Source organism: Tenrec ecaudatus, chromosome 8, assembly GCF_050624435.1.
Source record: "Tenrec ecaudatus isolate mTenEca1 chromosome 8, mTenEca1.hap1, whole genome shotgun sequence".
In the NCBI taxonomy this organism is placed as follows: domain Eukaryota; kingdom Metazoa; phylum Chordata; class Mammalia; order Afrosoricida; family Tenrecidae; genus Tenrec; species Tenrec ecaudatus.
This window is the reverse complement of record NC_134537.1, coordinates 6032864-6050243: the sequence shown is the minus strand read 5'-3', so window position 1 is coordinate 6050243 and position 17380 is coordinate 6032864. Positions and strand designations below refer to the sequence as shown.

General features: G+C 49.8%; 1 protein-coding gene across 2 annotated transcripts in view; it reads right to left on the bottom strand.

Annotated features, from left to right (window-relative positions):
- Positions 1-17380, bottom strand: part of MED12L (mediator complex subunit 12L) — a 375484-nt gene that overhangs the window by 272945 nt on the left and 85159 nt on the right. For both annotated transcript variants that reach the window (XM_075555944.1, XM_075555945.1), the window contains exons 9-12: positions 15423-15572; positions 13962-14061; positions 13347-13483; positions 2518-2649 (exon numbers count right to left, since the gene is read on the bottom strand). In XM_075555944.1, the coding sequence (XP_075412059.1) occupies positions 2518-2649; positions 13347-13483; positions 13962-14061; positions 15423-15572 (519 nt within the window). The remainder of the gene's footprint in view (positions 1-2517; positions 2650-13346; positions 13484-13961; positions 14062-15422; positions 15573-17380) is intronic.

The following is a 17380-nucleotide window of genomic DNA, read 5'->3' as shown; positions in this document are numbered from 1 at the left end:
CCACGTGGCCGCACACTGTCCCGTGGCTGCACATTGCCCAGTGGCTCACGTGGCTGTGTCAAGCCTGATTGTGATCCTGTGATTGTTTATGTTTTCCTCAAGGAAAAGAGGGATGTCTGTGAAATTCCTATTTCATTTTTGTCATAGCTGCGTAGAAAGTGAGCGAGCAGCCAGTGACACAGACAGCCGGCTACGTGTGTGTCTGCTCCTGCCACGGCATTTCATGTGAGCTGCAGGTTAGGGACGCAGTGATGTGCGATGCGAGGGGCGGCGGCTGTGAGCATTAGAGGAAGAGGCAGGGGATGGAGGAGGAGCACGCTGAGGTCAGAATGGCAGACAGGAGGGGACACTGAGCAATAGAAATGGCAGAGAAGCTACAACAAGTGAGCTCCAGGCCCACTGAAACAGTCCCCTTGTAACTTCACTGACATCGATGTCTGCTTTACACCTTGGTGTGCGTGTGTGTGTGTGAACATCACAAAGGGAGAGTCTGTCGTTTTAAAGCAGATGCTATAGTTTTTGAATGAAAGGTTTTGTTTCTGTACTTTTTATTGCTAACTGGGCAAAGGTTTACAAAGCAAATCACCAGGCTGATGTTCAACGATTTATACACACTGTTTCATCTCCTGCACTGCCACCCGCTCCATCATCATCCACGCCATCTCCTCCCTGCGGTCCTGTTTCCGTCCTTCCTTCTGTCCTAAGGATTCTGAACTCTGTCCTGAAGTCAACACCGCCTCCCGGATCCCAAATGGCTGTGTATTCCAGGCTAGACAGACCTTCCACGTGTCAGTGTTCTCCCTAGAGCCCCGTCTCTTGTTTGACTGGAAAGGAGCCCTGAACAGGAGCTCGGCTCCCGGGACCAAGACCATGGCCTTGAGGGTCTGTCTGTCTCTGTCCAACCACAAACCCGACCTTCGAGTTTAATATTTTTCCACAATATTATTAGGATTTTAATATCTAAGAAGAGTCCTCATGCACGACTCCTTTTTCTAAATGTAGACTAGTCATAGGAAAACAACACTGTCACACCAAAAACCATGATAATGACCATGAATGAGTAAATGGTCAAAATCACTAGATCGAAGAGGAAGTGAAAATTATAAAGCACAGACTTTTGAAGAAATTAAAGAAGAAAACTATATATCAAATCTGTGCTTTGTAGCCAAAAATGTAATCTCTAGATAAATTCATAGTCCTAAATAATTTTATTGCTTAAAAACAAACTTGAAAAATAAAGGAGTGAAACTTTCAACTGTAAATTATTTGGGAGAAAGAAGAACCTCTCGAAATAATTTTTTTAATCTCAAAATTATACATGTAAGCAATTAATAATAGCAGTAAACAGGAATAAAATGAACGAGAAAACAGGCAAACACTATATTTGATTAACTTAACACAGTGCGGATGGATCCCGGGTTTACTCAAGTTTTGTGCACCATCTGTTACGGACGGATCACGAGATAGCTCGTGATTTCTACACACTGTCTTCAGATGCCATCTGCTTGGATATGATTTTAACTACTTTGTCTATTTAGGTGTTTACATCAGTAGTGAATGTATCAAACTCGATTGTCTTCATGTTCTTTTTGTTTAGTTAGCATTTTAGAGCATTTTGGTTAAATTAAATAGTTACTATTTGTTTGAATTGTTTTGCAAGGATTGTGCACTTACCATGATCAAACCTCAGTGAAATGTAAAACATCACCTAAATCGCTCCAGCGGTCTCCCGTTACACAAAAAGACATGAAGAAATTCTTTGCCCTAATTCTTTTACTTTGTCAAAGTAATATGGATTATGTTGATTATTTTTACAAGGTAATTCAAAAAAGTAATAATATTCCACATACATTGCAAAATATTGTTTCACAATGTGAGACCACGCTTTATATTAAAAAACTGAAAGTTATAAATAAATATGATTAAAAAATTGATGAAATTTAAACCCATTTATGGTTTAATGCCCCAAAAATCTAACAGCCAAAAAATACCTGGCCACTTGGGTGAATTGGTAAAAAATATCCAGCCTTTAATGTGTTAAGATTAATTTATAAACAAACAATAAATGCATGAAAGTAGTGAGTGCCTAGGTTACAAACATCTGAACTACACCTTATCCATAGTTATTAACCACACCCACCACATCTATTTTATTTAAAATATGAAGTACATGCAATGGTCTATAATAAAAATGGATGCTACATATTATTGTCATTATTTTAAAGATGTTTCAGTTTTTCTTTAATGATTTTAATGCACAGAAAAACACATACTAAGACGAAAGTTTGATTTTAGAAGACACAATTTTTAAGTCAGTCCAGAATAACAAGTAATGGCTATATAATTAGAGGGCTCGTCCTATTGGGATCCTTATATAAATGTGTAAGTTTTTCCTCTATGTCCTCAATCAACCAATTAATAAATAAGTATAAGGATGGGGATGGGAGGTGAAAAAGGCTGGTCGCAGTAGTTTTAAATTAACAAGAGCAATCATAAGAAACAAAAGCTGAAGCGTACCTCTGCCTCGATTTCTGCTTGCCTCTTCTCCAAGAGCTTTGCCACGGCCATGGCCCTGTGCTTGCCTGACCGCTTACAGCTCACGGCCCATTCGCACAGCAACGTCACCACTGCTTCATCGTTGGGCGCCACCTAGTCACCGAGAGAAGTGAACACGAGTTAGGCAGAAGGAAATGTTCGGCTCATGCAGTGGGTCTCAACCTTCCTAATGCCACCACCCTTTAATACAGTTCCTCGTGTTGTGGTGATCCACAACTATAAAATTATTTTCATTGCTACTTCATAACTATTATTTTGCTACTGTTATGAATTGAGTTAGTATAAGTTTATTGTGCCAACCTGGCCAAAAAACCCATGTGGGGTTAATTGAAGGGCAGAGAGATAAATGGCTCAGTGAGCCTCGCCTTTCGAGTTCTCAGGTCTCTTGCTTTCTGATGGTCGGACCAGAGTGCAGCTGCCTTAGCCAGTTCCCTGCTTCAGCTGGCAAAAGCTCACTTCCTGCAAGACAACCCCAAGGAGAAGCCGCATGGACCTACCCTGATGTAGCCCTGGGTGCTGGATCAGCTGTGTGGAGACCCCTGCCAGCACTGAGATGCTTACACACTCATTGATTCGGCTTTCCTCCAGCAGTTGGTGCCATAGTGTGTGTTTTGTGAGATGGAGGAGGACTTTGTGGATTGGTGTCAGACAAATGGGTTAATGTTGGACTTGTGGGCTTGGGCAGCACTGGGTTGAGAATGTTTTCTTGATGTGCACTTAACCTTTATATAACACTCACTCTTATACATGAGTTTCTGTGGATTTGTTTCTCTAATGTACCCAGACTAACACATGAATCGTAATGTAAATATCTGATATGCAGGATGTATTTTCATTGTTAAAACTTGAACACATTGAAACATTTTGATTCATCACAAAAACAATATGTCATATATTGTGAAATATTTATTTGTAATGACAAATAAATGAAATTTTGTCTTGAAGCATGGTGTAGCATGGAGAACAGTCTTAATATAACAACAGTAAACTCCATTGCTACATTTTGGGACAGTATGTGTAAAAAGCCAACATCAGTGAGAAGGTTGAGGTAGCTTCTTTCTCACCACATCAGCTAATCTGTGTGTTGGCAGACCCGCCTGGAGACAGAGAGAAGAGCGGTGTCTCAGTTCCTAAGAGCATCGAAATAGTGTTTTCTGATGGTCTTAAGCGACCTCTGTGAAAGCATCGTTTGACACCTCAAAGTTGTCCGTGACCCATAGGTTCAGAACCGCTGCCCTAATGGGTTAAGAAATAGGTGTGGACATTTCTGCAGCTGCCCCAGCAGCATAGTGCTTGCACAATGGGCTGCTAACCATAAAGTGAGTGGCTCTAAACCATCCGCCAGCTCCAACGGTGTGGAAAACAAGACTTTCTACTCCCATAACGAGTTACAGTCTGGGAAACCCACAGGGGCAGTTCTACCCTGTCCTATGGGGTCGCTGTGAGTCAGCAGTGACTTGACAGCCCGTGGGTTTGGCTTGGTATAGCTTTTCAGTCACCTATTTCAAGACAGTAATTTCAGAAAATACTTCAAATATTTTTACCTGCAGTACCAAGAGTTGAAACTTTAGGTATAAGCACAGAGATCACGTTCTCAGAATAGCTGACTCTGTGACAGTTCGTCCCAAGAGAAGCGTGGTCTCCTTAAGAGGGGCTTTGCCACACACAGCCCTTCTCCTCCAGCCACATCCAGGCCCCAGAACTCACTTTCAGAACCAACCCAGGAGGAAAGAAGAGCCCTGGAAGGCTGTCCCAAAGCTCATGCCCTTCCCACAGGCGGTTAAGCAGCCTGCTCATCAAATGTGTGAGTGCTAGAAGCAGTCAGAAGGACCTGTAGGAGAGGTCAGAACGCTCAGTAATATTTTGTTTTAATGGCAGCCAAGTATCAAAAAACAGGAAGGAGGAGCAGGCAGAGGCCACAGAGGGCAGTGGCCTACAGAGCTCAGCACAGAGATCAGCCATGGCTGCCATGACCTAGAAATGGATAGGCTAGACTAAGGATGAGCCAGAGGGACAAACGTGACAAGAATTCAAATGTGGGTGGGGGCAGTGTCAGGGGGAGGATCATCCTCCTGTACAAGCAATCCGGCCTTTCCTCGTGAACGGTCTATGACATCGCCTGCAAAGCTGCAGATGTGTCCATTCGTGTGCCTCCAAGTGAGATCATCAGGGTATCTGCACTGAGAAGCTACATGACAAAGGATTGATGGCGGTGAGCTCATGTGTTCAGTTCAGATTGTGAGAGGTACCCGCACACTTGCAGGAAGCACACATGGCCCCACAGACTAAGGGTTAGTCTGTGGACTCCAAGACGGCTCCTGGGATCCCTGACTGGCTGTACATACCAACAGCCAAAAGGGATCATGAGACGCAGCAGAGCATGAGAGGGGCTCTCATCCCACCCCGAACTTGGTTATTTGAATGCACGTTGACTCAAGGATCCCCAGAGGGAAAAAATGTGAGGGGGCCTTACACACAGGTTCTGAGACTGGGCATTTTTACTTCTATTTTTCTTCAGGGGAACCAATGGTGTTTGTGTATCCGATTAGAGATGTATTCAAGAAGGGGGCCGATGAAAGGTTCTCAGGAGAGAGCAAGTCCAAAGGGCATTCTGGCATTCTCTTACTGACTCATTCATTGGTGTGTCCGTGGACCTGGGATGTGAAAGGAGCTTCCCCAAGTCCTCGCCAAGAGGAGTCTTCAGCCCGACAGGGTCTTCTACCGGCACGCCCACCCCTCCATCCCCCTTTAGGCCAAGTGTTCCCACGTCCACTCTTCTGTGATTCAAAGGGGGATCTGAAGGGTTGAACTGTATCCTCAATATGCGTTCATTTTGCTGGACCTTGATTCTCGAGTTTTGCTGTTACGTAGCAATGCAATGCAGCAGTTTTGTAATGGTCACCCGGCCCCCCTCCCATGTGTGTGACAGGGTGTGGGTGTGTGTGTGTATGTGTGTGTGTGTTCAGTCAGTTGTGAGAGGTTGAAAGAGTGGCATGCACAATCCTAATCTGATATAAGGGCAATTTCCTGGGTTGTGGCCTGAGACAGCTCTGATCAGGGGTGGAAGGAAAGTGCCTCACCCAGAAAGAGGGGCCCCATCACCGAGAGAGCAGACCTGGTGGCACAGTGGTCAAGTGCAGGGCTGCGACCCGCATGGTCGGCAGGTCGAAACCACCAGCAGCTCCTCGGGAGAAAGATTGGGTTTTCTCCTCTTATAAACAACGAAGAATTTAGGAAACCCACAGGGGTTCGCTGTGAGTCAGCACGGGCTTACTGGCAGTGAGTTTATATTGTTGTTGTTTTTTTAATCACCGAGACAGAAAACAGAGAGTAGAAGGGGGTCCTATGGACCGGAGGGGCTTGCACGGAGAAACTCCTACATCAGGGGACGATTAATGCCAAGGTACCAGGTATCTCAGAAGCTCAAAGGACACTAGGGCTGCCTCCCTCCCACCCCTGCCCCCACCCTGAGTCAACAGAGGGAAAGCCTTCCTCTGAGCTGGCGTGCTGACTGTGCGCGGCTCACCTCCTAAACTGTCCAAGAATGCATGTCGTCTGCATGTCAATGCCCGCGGGCAGAGCTTCGGCTACGGCAGCAGCAGATAGGCAAGGCTGGGGCGACTCATCACACTGGCACACCCCGTCAGGTCTAACGCTACAGGAGGGCGGGGAAGATGCTACGCAACTCCACTCTGTTAGGTGTGTGTTGGATACGATTCCCTGTGCTCCATCTTACACAACGTGTTAAACGCGACGGGGCCCTGTGGCTCTTCTGTTTTAAAATCTAGTTGTTGAGGAATAGCGGTTCTGTGATATCTCCTTCTATTTATTTATTATTGTTGTTGTTGTTTGAATTAAAAGATCATTTTATTGGGGGCTCTTACAACTCTCATAACATTCCATGTCAGTTGTATGATTGTATCAAGCACATTTGTACATATGTTGCCATCATTCTTTTCTAGACATTTACTTTCTATTGGGTCCTTGGGATCGGCTCCTCTTTTTTTATCCCTCCCTCCCCCACCCCTTCCTTTATGACCCCTTGATAAACTATAAATTATTATTATTTTCATATCTTACAAGGACCGCTGTCTCCCTGCTCACATGGTTTCTGTTGTTCGTCCCCTTGGAAGGGGGAGGATGATTATGGGGATATTTCTCTCTTAAAACAGAGACAACAACAACATAAAAACTAAATGCTCCTGACCTTACATATAAATCTTTCCACGCATTTCTTAGGACAAGATAAAATAAGTTATATGAACTAATGAAAATGCCTTGGGGTGTGGGGGTAATATCTTGGCATGAATGACAGTTTTCAGGCAGTGGGAATAAAAAAGTAATGACTGACAGTTACTGCGCCCTTAACCCTATTTAAAGTCAGACACTATGACAAATATGCTCTGAATTATTCCGTTTAAATCTATTTTTTAATCTTTTCTTTTTAATCATTTTTATTGGAGGCTCATACAACTCATCACGATCCATACATACGCTCATATTGTCAAGCACATCTGTACATTTGTTGCCATCATCATTCTTAAAACATTTTCTTTCTACTTGAGCCCTTGGTATCAGCTCATTTTTCCCCTTCCTCCCTCCATCCCTCATGAACCCTCGATAATTTATAAATTATGATTATTTTTTCACATTTAAATCTTATAGCCTATGTCGTTGTTCTTGTTGAGTTGGCTCCGGCTCATGGCATGCAACCTTGTGTACCACCCAACAAACACTGCCCGGCCCGGTGCCGTCTTCACAACTGTTCTTACATTTAAGGCCATCACCGCCGCCGCTGTGTCAGTCCATCTGGTCAAAGGTCTTCCTCTTTTTTCCTACCCCTGCTACTTTACCAAGCATGAGGTCCTCCTCCTGGGACTGGCCTCTCCCAACAAAACGCCCAAGTCAGTGAGACCAAGTCTTGCCAGCCTCGCCTCGAAGGAGCACTCTGATTGGACTGTTCCAACACGGGAGGGCTTCCAACCCACAGTGACCTCCAAGACTCCTCACCAGCACCTCCTCGGTCCTCCCGGTTCAATCTCCAACTTCCACATGCAGATGAGGCAAGTGCAAACGCTGTGGCTTGGAGCAGGAAATATAGCCTATCTATGCGCTAGGCTTTATGACTCCCTCTATTTTACAGGTAAGGAGCCCAAGGAATGGGAATAAGAAATAACTTGCCAAAGATCACAACTCTAGTCACTCTCTCATCTACGCTCAGGTGACAGCTTCAGAGCTTTGCGCCCCCTTGTGGTATTGGGTTAGTCTCTACACAGTATGCCTTTCGTGGCAGAGCTGCCAGGCTATTAGATGGCCCACTGGTGGTTGCAAATCTCTACTAGGAAGGCTCAGGGACAGTCCTTGAAGCCAAGCTCTACGAAACCCTAAAGCAGTGGTCCTCAACCGGGGGGTTGCAACCCCTTTGGGGGTCAAACAACCCTTTTTCACAAGGGTTGCCCGATTCATCACAGTACCAAAATGACAGTGATGAAGCAGCAAGGAAAATAATGTTATGGTGGGGGGAGGGGCCACCACCACATGAGGGTCACGGCCTGAGGAAGGCTGAGAAGAACTGCCCTAAGGGATCACCTGTGGCCCTCCCGCATGGGCAGCGCTGGGGGACATCTTTTCCTGAGTGCGTCATAGTCAACAAGCAGCCAAGACAAACTCATTCCCACTCATAGTAACCCGACAGGAGAGGGTAGAACTGCCCATAGACCGTGAACCTTCACGGTAGTAGAAAGCCTCATCTTTCTCGCGCGGAGCTGCTGATGGTATCAAACTGATGACCCTGAGGTGAACAGCCCAACTCGTAACCCACTCTGCCACCAGGAAGTTCCCCCAATGAGATCTGTAGCTGAACCTGCTCCGGAACAAAACAGGGGGACACTCTCCCTAGCCGGGCCGCTGTCCAGTAAGGCGGCTAAGCATGACCTTTCCTAACCGACTTGAGGCACCCAGAAAGGAAATGGGCCTTGTAAAGGCTGAGAGAGCTGAGCAATGTGTCCACTGAGCGCATGGTAGGTGCAAGAGGGATGCCCAAAGCCCAGCTCGTCCTCGCTGAGCCGCGGTCAGCATTAGGGTCAACCTGAAGCCAGCATGAACCATCTGCGCAGGAAGCCACCACGCACGCGGCTCTTGCTTGCGTGGCTCTTGCTTGCGTGGGTCCTGCCTCTCTGGAGCCTCCGCAGCTTCGGTCTTGTCTCTGAAGGTGGCTGTTCTTCGCCTCACCTGACGTGAAATGACTTCAGCACCTAACCGTGCCCGTTCTAGCTTCCCACCTGTGGGCAGTCTCTCTCTGGTCTCTTCTCCCTGGGTGGCCCATGTCACTCAGCACTTCCCTACTGGGGTAAAGCCGGTGCACAATCAAAGAACGCATGGGACCGGATCCACTGGCTGGGCCTTACATGCGTGTGTGTAGGGCCACTGTCAGTAAGTCTCGGATCCTTGTCTTTCCACCTGCCATGTTGCACGTCCCTCTACAATAACCACGACGAGGGCTTACTGAAGGGGCACCTCCCTCGGTGGCGCAGTGGTTCTGCACTGGGCTGCTAACGGCAAAGCCAACAGTTTGAAACCACCAGCCGCTCCGCAGGGGAAAAACGGGGCTACCTAGTTCGCAAAGAAGAGTCGCAGCATTGGGGACCCACAGGGGCAGCTCCCCCTTGTCCCACGGGGCGCGGCTATGATGAGTTGGCATTGACTCAATGGCCATGAGCCTTTTGGGTTTGGGGCCTTAAGGATAGGCACTGGAAGGCATGTGAATGTTTTGTCCAACAACACTTGCATCATCTTCATGCCAGCGGGTAACAGGATGTCCCCTTGCAGATGGGGACACGGAGGCACAGAGGGCAAGTGAGCTGTCCAGGGTTACAGCCTGTCACTGCCGGCTGGCCGGCCCCAGCAGTCCACTGCTGCTCCGTAGGGCTCTCCACATGGCCCTCTGTGTGGAAGCAGCTCCGCGGGTCTTTTCCTTTGGAGCTGCTGGGTGGATTCAAACCGCCAACGTTTAGGTTAGTGGCCAATCATAAACTCCTGGCACTACCTGGCAGGACCTCTGGCTGGGAGCTCCCCCCTCAAGCCTGCACTAAGTCTCTGGGGCACCTGAGCCTTGCACCATGGGGAACAGCCGCAAACTGTACTTGCCTCGCCTTCCCGATTCAAATTCTATCCAGGGCTTCCTCCTTCTAATCCTCAGCCACAGAACCTGCTTTTTAAGAAGCCCCCCAACACGTCAGTAAACATCTACGGAGCACCTGCTGGGACCCAGGAGTGGCACGAAGGGCGGGTGACAGACGAGCGAGCAGAAAGGGCCTTCACCTCAGAGAGCTACGGACTCGCTGACAAGCAGACACACGGAGCAGAAGCGAGGCGAGGGCAGGCACCGAGCCCAGGTGTCTTTCAATCACGGTGGTCTGACAGAGTTCCCAGCCACGCTGCGGCAGCCCAGGAAGCACCGTGCCCGGGTGAGTGGAGGGCAACCCTGCCGCTCCAAAGACCAGTGCGAGCCCACTGCGCCCTGCACCGAGCTCTCTGCGAGTGCTTGGGACAGAAAACACGGGCCAACGCCAGAGAACGCATGTATGCGGGACGCTTCTGCTGCAGTCTCCGGGGAAGGGGAAGTACACACGCTGCTGCTGCTGCCGTTTCAGCAAGTCCTGCCCGGCAGCTGGGCCAGCCTTGTCTTGACTCAGCGGCAAGTGTGCTTCCTGGGCACTAGAGAGAAGTGTGATGGCAGCTTTCCTGCCACCTGTAGCACTGCCCTTCCGCCTGTGTCCCCAAAGACCCCAAAGATGCAGCTGCGGCTTCTCGTCACCCAGCCTGAATAAAGAGAGGAGCCAAGAGGAAGGGAGTGGCCCGAGGGCTCCGTCCAGCTGAAGGGGCCTCCCTCCCTCCCTCCCTCCCTCCCTCCCTCCCTCCCCTGGTGCCTCAGAGGGAACGCCGCCGCCTGCAGGTCAAAGTGATGGAGTCCGCTGTTGCTGGAATCAAAGATTTCCGATCCCCGCCGCCATGCAATGGATTCTGACTCCTGGCCACCTTGTGAGTAGCACCATACAATTGCTCCACGGGGTGCTCCTGGCTGTGAGCTGTCTGGAGGCAGACTGCCAGGCCATTCTTCCGCACCGCCACCAGGGAGAACCGCCAACCTTCACGGGCAAGTATCTCAGGTAGTAACTCCCTGGGCAGGGAGCCAGGCCGCCATCCACGTCCTCCTCCAAGCTTTAAAGGGCCCTGAAAGTTCCACACGAGGGAATGCACGAGGACATGCGGTCAAGAGCTGGAAAGCGGCATGCGTCTGCGCAAACACTGACACCAGACACCATGAGCGCGCTGGGAACTTTCTATACATGCACATGCATGCGCAGAGCTTCTCTGGACACGTCAGGCGGCAGCGCTACAGTGCGCTTCCATAAAAACGTGACACAAGCGCCCTGTTCAGACAGGGCTTACCTCATGCCCGGGTCACCTTGGTGCCCACTCCTTTGGCTGCCTGATACACAGAAACCCGGCTCACTCGTCTACACCAGCAGCCAGGCACACTGGGACAGGAGTCTGAGTCCTGATCTAAGGATGGCGTCCGCACACCTTGCACAACACTGAACAGACATCCGGATTTCACAGCTTCTCCGCCTCCCTCCCACAAGGCCCTGACACGGGAACAGAAGCCAAGGCTGCGGGGGCGAGGAGAGGAAGCCATAAGGAAAAATACACATCCCGTGAAAGAGTGCTACCACTCAGCACACCCCACACCCCCAAAAAAGCTGGAAACTAAGCTTGAGCCTTTCAGCTTCAGTCCTCACTTCAAGTCACGGCACCATAATGTCAGGTTTCACGGGTAGGAAATACCTAGGTAATTGGCTTCGCACGAGAAAGAATTGACGCCTGGTTTGCAATCCAGGTGAGTTTTTAAGAAGGATGGGAGAAGTTTCAGGTTTTTCCGTCTCAAAAGAGCACACGCCATTTCAGGGAAGTGTGCCAAGCGCACGTGAGCCGCCCTGGGGCCCACAGGTGAACACAGGCTGCTCACCCTCGCAGTAATGGAGCCTAGAGCCAGGTGAGCCTCGGAGCAGGATCTGAGCCACACTCGCTTCTGCCTATGCACTGCCGCTTTCCACAGCAGCCACTTCCTACACACCCCAACGGCCCACACAGGCGGACGTGAACCTCACCGCCCCCACACCCACCGACCCTGCCTCACCCATTAGGACAGCTGATCTCCCCAAGTGCGAAAAGGACGTAGAGAGGATTGGTTTACCCTTAGCAGTTCCAGGGGGGCAAAGGGGGACGAGGAAAGGGAATCAATTTCAACTTTCCCAAAGGAAGTGCAGAAAAGCAGGCTTCACAGCCCGGAGCCCGGGGGCAGCAGCCAAGTGCAGTGTTGTTTTCTAATCTCCCATGTTATCTACGGTCCCCACACAAGCTCTGAAACCAGAGAGGGGCAGGTCCATGTTAGAGAAGCGAGCTGTCTTTCTGCGTCCCAGCCACTGCGCTTAGCACAGCTGGTTCTCCCCACAGAACGGGTAGCTCCGCCATACTGGTTCTACCAGCGCCGTGCTGATGAAGTCTACCATCATCATCACCAGTAACCACCTTTCTTTAAATCACACAGATTCGAACCGAGGGTTCTCGTGCGCAAACAGCTCGTGTTTCCTGGGAGATGGACAGGACACTCACAGGGAGGACATGCAACTTCCTAACAAGAGACAGCACTACGGCATCGAGCTGCTAACGCTTCCTCCAAGTCCCACCCCGAGCCAGCAAGCCCTGCAGATCCTACGGGAGTTCCAGAAATGCGTGCAGCAACCCAGCAGGGAAGAAAACATCCATCCCCCAGAGATGCTCTACAGGTAAACTTTGTCACTTGCATGTGTACACGTGCACACCACAGTCTGTCTGTCTGTCTGTCTCTCCCACTCACTCACGGATGCAGCATAATTCAGTCGTAAAAGTAACAAAAGGATCTATTCATTCCATGGGGTTATTATGAAGGGGGCCGGTCTGCATCATGGGTCTAAAACAGAGTTCCCGTCTTATTCATAAAACCACAAAGCAGCCCACTCGCATCTAATCTTCCTGGAATGGAGTCAACACTCAAGTCACTCGAGCCTCGGGACGCTCCTTCCAAAGTCAGGCTGTAGCTGGTGCAGGTGCTGCCCCAGCCTGGTGCTGCCCTCCAGTGGTGAGAAGATTTAGAGTGCAGGTTTATCAGGGAGTGCTCCAATCCTGTCTCACACACCCCTGCAGCTTTTTAAAGAGATGTTTAGTAAACATTCCTCCCTGAACGCATCTACTTTACAAAAGCTCCGTCATTTATAGGCAAATGGGACTCTTTAAAAGTGTGAGGGGTTTTGGAAAAAAAAAACACAATATAAATATGATTTCTAGGAATTTCCTCTGGTTGAGACAGAGAGCTAGCTACAGAGGCAGCATGCTCCAGCACGCGCTCCAATCACCAGAGAGCAAGAGAGATGGCGGCGGGCCTTGCAGAACCATTTATCTCTTTGCCCTCCAATCAAACTGCGTTCTGATGACTCCCACATGTTCTTATTGGCCAGGTTGGCACCACAAACCCATCTATCGCACTTCCCGATCAGAAGACCCGGGTAAAGCAGATGGGGTTTCATTTTAAACCCAGCGGCTCATTTCCGTCCAAGAACTGAATGGTTTCAGAGCGCAGGCCGCTTAAAAAGATACCGACACTTTGTAGAGACTCCTTCGCCCGGATGTGCTGGAGTGGAAGACGACTCTGCCCTAAGAAAGGGATGGTGACGGTGAGAGAGAGCTCCTACCTCTTGGTTGTCTTTGCTTTGGTTTGTCCAGAAAATCTTATGATAGAGCGTCTCCATGGAGTTGCTGGAATCGGTGCGGTCGAAACAGTGGCGATCCAGGACTTCCAGCGTGTTCAAGACCCGACTGATGGTCACCCCTAGAGTAAGGTGACCAGATTTTAACACTGGTAAAGCAGGACACCGTTGCTAAAATTCATATCCCGGAGAAATAGCCACATTGCAGCTGAAAACCATATACCCATGCATTCTTTCCAAAAGTTGGGGCTTTTTTAAAACACTGCGGGATGAGGGAAAAATTGTTAAAAATTGGGACTGTCCCTCCAAAAGCAGGACGTCTGGTCACCTTACCCTAGTGTCAAAAGCCAAGCGAGAGGTGACAGCAGCAGGGGTAGGGCAACATGCTCCTTAGGTGGGGCTGAGGGGATCTGTCCTAAAATATGACTTCTTGGCCATTGGAGAATTGCCCCCAGACAAGCAAACCTGTCATTCTAGACAGCCAGGACTGAGGGGCCAGAAAAGGGGAGGGTCCGCGCACCGCTCCTTCCTCCACGAGAGGAAGATGCAGAGCACAGTGTCCAACATGCCAAAGCCCTCATTCCGCCGGGCGTTCTGTACCTGCTGTCGATTCCTGGCACTTATCGAAAGACCACCGGACTTCCACGGCACGGCCTCTCTGTTTTATCTGCTGCTCTGCCTCATAGATCCTTGCTCGAACCTGAAAGACAACCGCTTCTCATTAACCAGTGCCCGGTGAGCGGCAGTCACTGTCTGCATCGCGCCAGGGTCTTCTGAACGCATAGCCGTGGCCCTCGGTGGGCGGCCATCTCAACTGCATGGAAAACATGCACAGCCTGCTGTCTAAGAGGTGCATTATTAGGCCCTGCAAATGGTGACTCGGGGCTAGTTTCGAAAAAAAAAAAAAAAGGACATTTGTGAGATTTTCTGTATATAGAATCCAGGAGAGGGAGATCTACAGAGACAGGAAGCAGACAGGGGCACGGCAGGGGCGTGGGGATCGGGGTGTGTGTGTGGGGGGGGGGGGGGAGACGAGTAGAAGAAAATGCCCTGAAATTGAATGTGATAATGGTTCAAATCTTCTCAGTATGAGTGAACGATTAAATCATATGATATGTGAAGTATATATAGGACAATACAACTATTTTAAAAAATTTGTTTTTGACAGGTGCCCCCCTTTTTTGGCACAACGATACAGAAAGGTAAAAGTTGTATGCATATAATCTCCTCTGAACCATGCTTCCATGGGTGAAATTAACTACTTAACATAAAAGGAAACACAACCCCACCCTCACCCCCCCAACCCCACCACCCCTGGCGGCAAGTCGATTCCAACACACAGTGACGCTATAGGACAGCGTAGAACTGCTCTGTCGGAGGACTGGGCTGTTCGGGAGACAGACAGCCTCATGCTTCTCCCATGAACTGAGTGGTGGAGTTGACCAGCCGGACCTGAGGTCATCAAGCCAACACAACCCACTGAGCCACTAAGGCTCCCAGGAATGGCTTATAAATTTAAGAAAAGCCAGGAGACCTTATTCTGAACATTCCCATGGACGAAACAGCCCAGCATCAGTGAACTCATGTAACATTTCATTAAGTTTCAGAGACTATGAGTGCGGGGCTGAGGGCATGTGTTAGAACCATCCTAAAAAGTACTGTTGGGGGGTGGCATTATCAAGGAATCCTGGTGATGCAGTCAGGTAAGCACTGTACTGCTAACTTCAAGGTCAGCGGTTCACACCCAAGGCCACTCTATAGGAGAAGGATGAGGCTGTCTGTTTCCGCCACAATTCACAGCCTCCAACACCCGCCAACCGTCCCTCACGGTGAGTTGGAATCAACCTGATGGCAGTGGGTTGAGTTTTCCATTGTCCGGCAAGAGACAAGTAGGGGAGCAATGTCATGAGCACCTGGGTATGGGGGGTGGGGACCGGTTCTTACCCAGGGTCACCGGGGGGGTTTGGGGAGGAGCTGGGAATGATGCCCTACAGCTGAGATGGGACACAGACACCAAGCTGGTCTCCCTCTGCCTCCCAGAAAGGAGAAGGGCCACCTCACCTGCTGGTTGAAAGCCGTGTTCCCCCCGGGCATGGGCAGGCTGGACGGGGCCACCTGCAGCAGGTCCAGCGGGGAGCCGGGGTTCGCGCTCTTGTTTTCGTTGGTGGAGTAGTTCCACACCAAGGCACTTGGGCAACAGAGAGTGACCGTCTGCAAAGGAACCGGGGAGCCGGGCAGTGAGAGGTGGAGCCCAAGCGTAGCGTGCGCCTCTCCGGCTTCTCCCGACTTCAAAATGTGAGCTTCTTACCCGCGTCTGCAACTTTCCAAGTGGTGACCGGAGGGCGAGAGAACGATTATTTGGAAAAGGGAAAGGTGCGGCCATGGGGAAATTAAGAACTTCAATAAGGTTGACTTATTCTGTGATTCTCTAAAGGATGTTTGCTTAGGGAACAGTATCTTGGTGTCAAGGAAAACCTACCATGTGGTAGTTATAGAATCTCGCGTCAACTTGAGGATATTAAGAGTGAAGGGGTAGGGACTAGCCCGTCAATCAGGTCATGGCCTGATTGATGCCTTCTTGTGGGCGTGGCCTTCTCATGAGGATTCTGGGAACTTCTCTCTTTCTCTCTCTCTCTTTCTGCTGTCTCCCTTTTGACATTCCTGTTGACAAGCCACACGGAGCCACGCTGATGGCAGCCAGAGCCCTGGAGATGCTTCCACTGCCATTGGATCCACAGGACTTTCCAGCCACAGCCCATTCGGCATCATGGCATGCACTGCGTGAGTCTGAAGAGGAATTCATGGGCTAATATCAGACTTATAGACTTGATCTGGTTGGGGCTGGGGTGTTTTCTCAATATACTATTGCTTTTTAATATAAAGCTGTTTCTTATACACATATGGATGCGTGTGGATTTGTTTCTCGAGTCCACTAGACAAATACAAACCACAGTTGGGCTGTTGCAGGTGGGGGCAGCGAGGAGTCTAGTTGGCACCATGGTAAAGTGTTCAAATGCTGACAGAGAAATTGGTGGTTGGCAGACTCCACAACAGGAAGACCTGCACACCACGAAGGGGTGGTTCTACTCTGCCACGCGGCTTCCCTGAGTCAGAACAGGCCCAGCGACACCCAAGGTGTAACAGATGAGGGCAAAGAGTCGTATCTGGTTTGATCCCAAACACAGTGGCAGCAAGTTGACTCACAGCGACACACGTGTGTCCATTCATTAACACTGCACCCCACTGGGTTTTCCTTCCCGGGCAATCCTGTGGAACCCACGACTGGCTAGATTCAAACCACCAACCTGCCAGTTAATGTTGTTGTTGTTGTTGTTAAGTGCCATTGTGTTAGTCTGGGTTAACTAGAGAAACCAACCATAGGCACTCATAAGTGTATAAGAAAGAGCTTTATATAAAAGAGCGACTGTATATTGAGAAAACATCCCAGCCCAGTCCGCTATTAGCCCGTATGTCCGAAACCAGTCTATAAATTCCTCTTCAGACTCACACAACACATGCAATGACACCGAATGCAGGAAGATCACAGGCCAATAGCTGGAAAATCTTGTAGATCCAATGACGGTGGAAGCATCTCAGCGCTGGAGTGCATCTCCACGTGGCTCCTCCAGCTCCAGGGCTCTGGCTCCATCAGTGTGGCTCCATGTGGCTCGTCAGCAAGGAGACAGCAGAGAGAGTATGTGGCCTCCAGTGAGCTATTGATCTCCTTCACGCCTCCAAAGGCGGTCATCAAGCTGAGGCCTGATTGACAGGCTAGACTGCCACGTCACCAGCTGACAGGAGATGATGTAACCGCCACAGCCTCGACCCTGGGCACCGCTGAAGGACACACTGCCCGGTCCTGCGCCATCCTCTCAATTGTCCCTACGCCGGGGCCACTGCGGCAGCCACTGCGTCCACCCGTCTTGTTAAGGGCCTTCCTCTTTTTCTCTGCCCTTCTGCATTAGCAAACATGTCCTTCTCGGGGGACTGGCCGCTCCTGACAGCCTGTCCCAGGTATG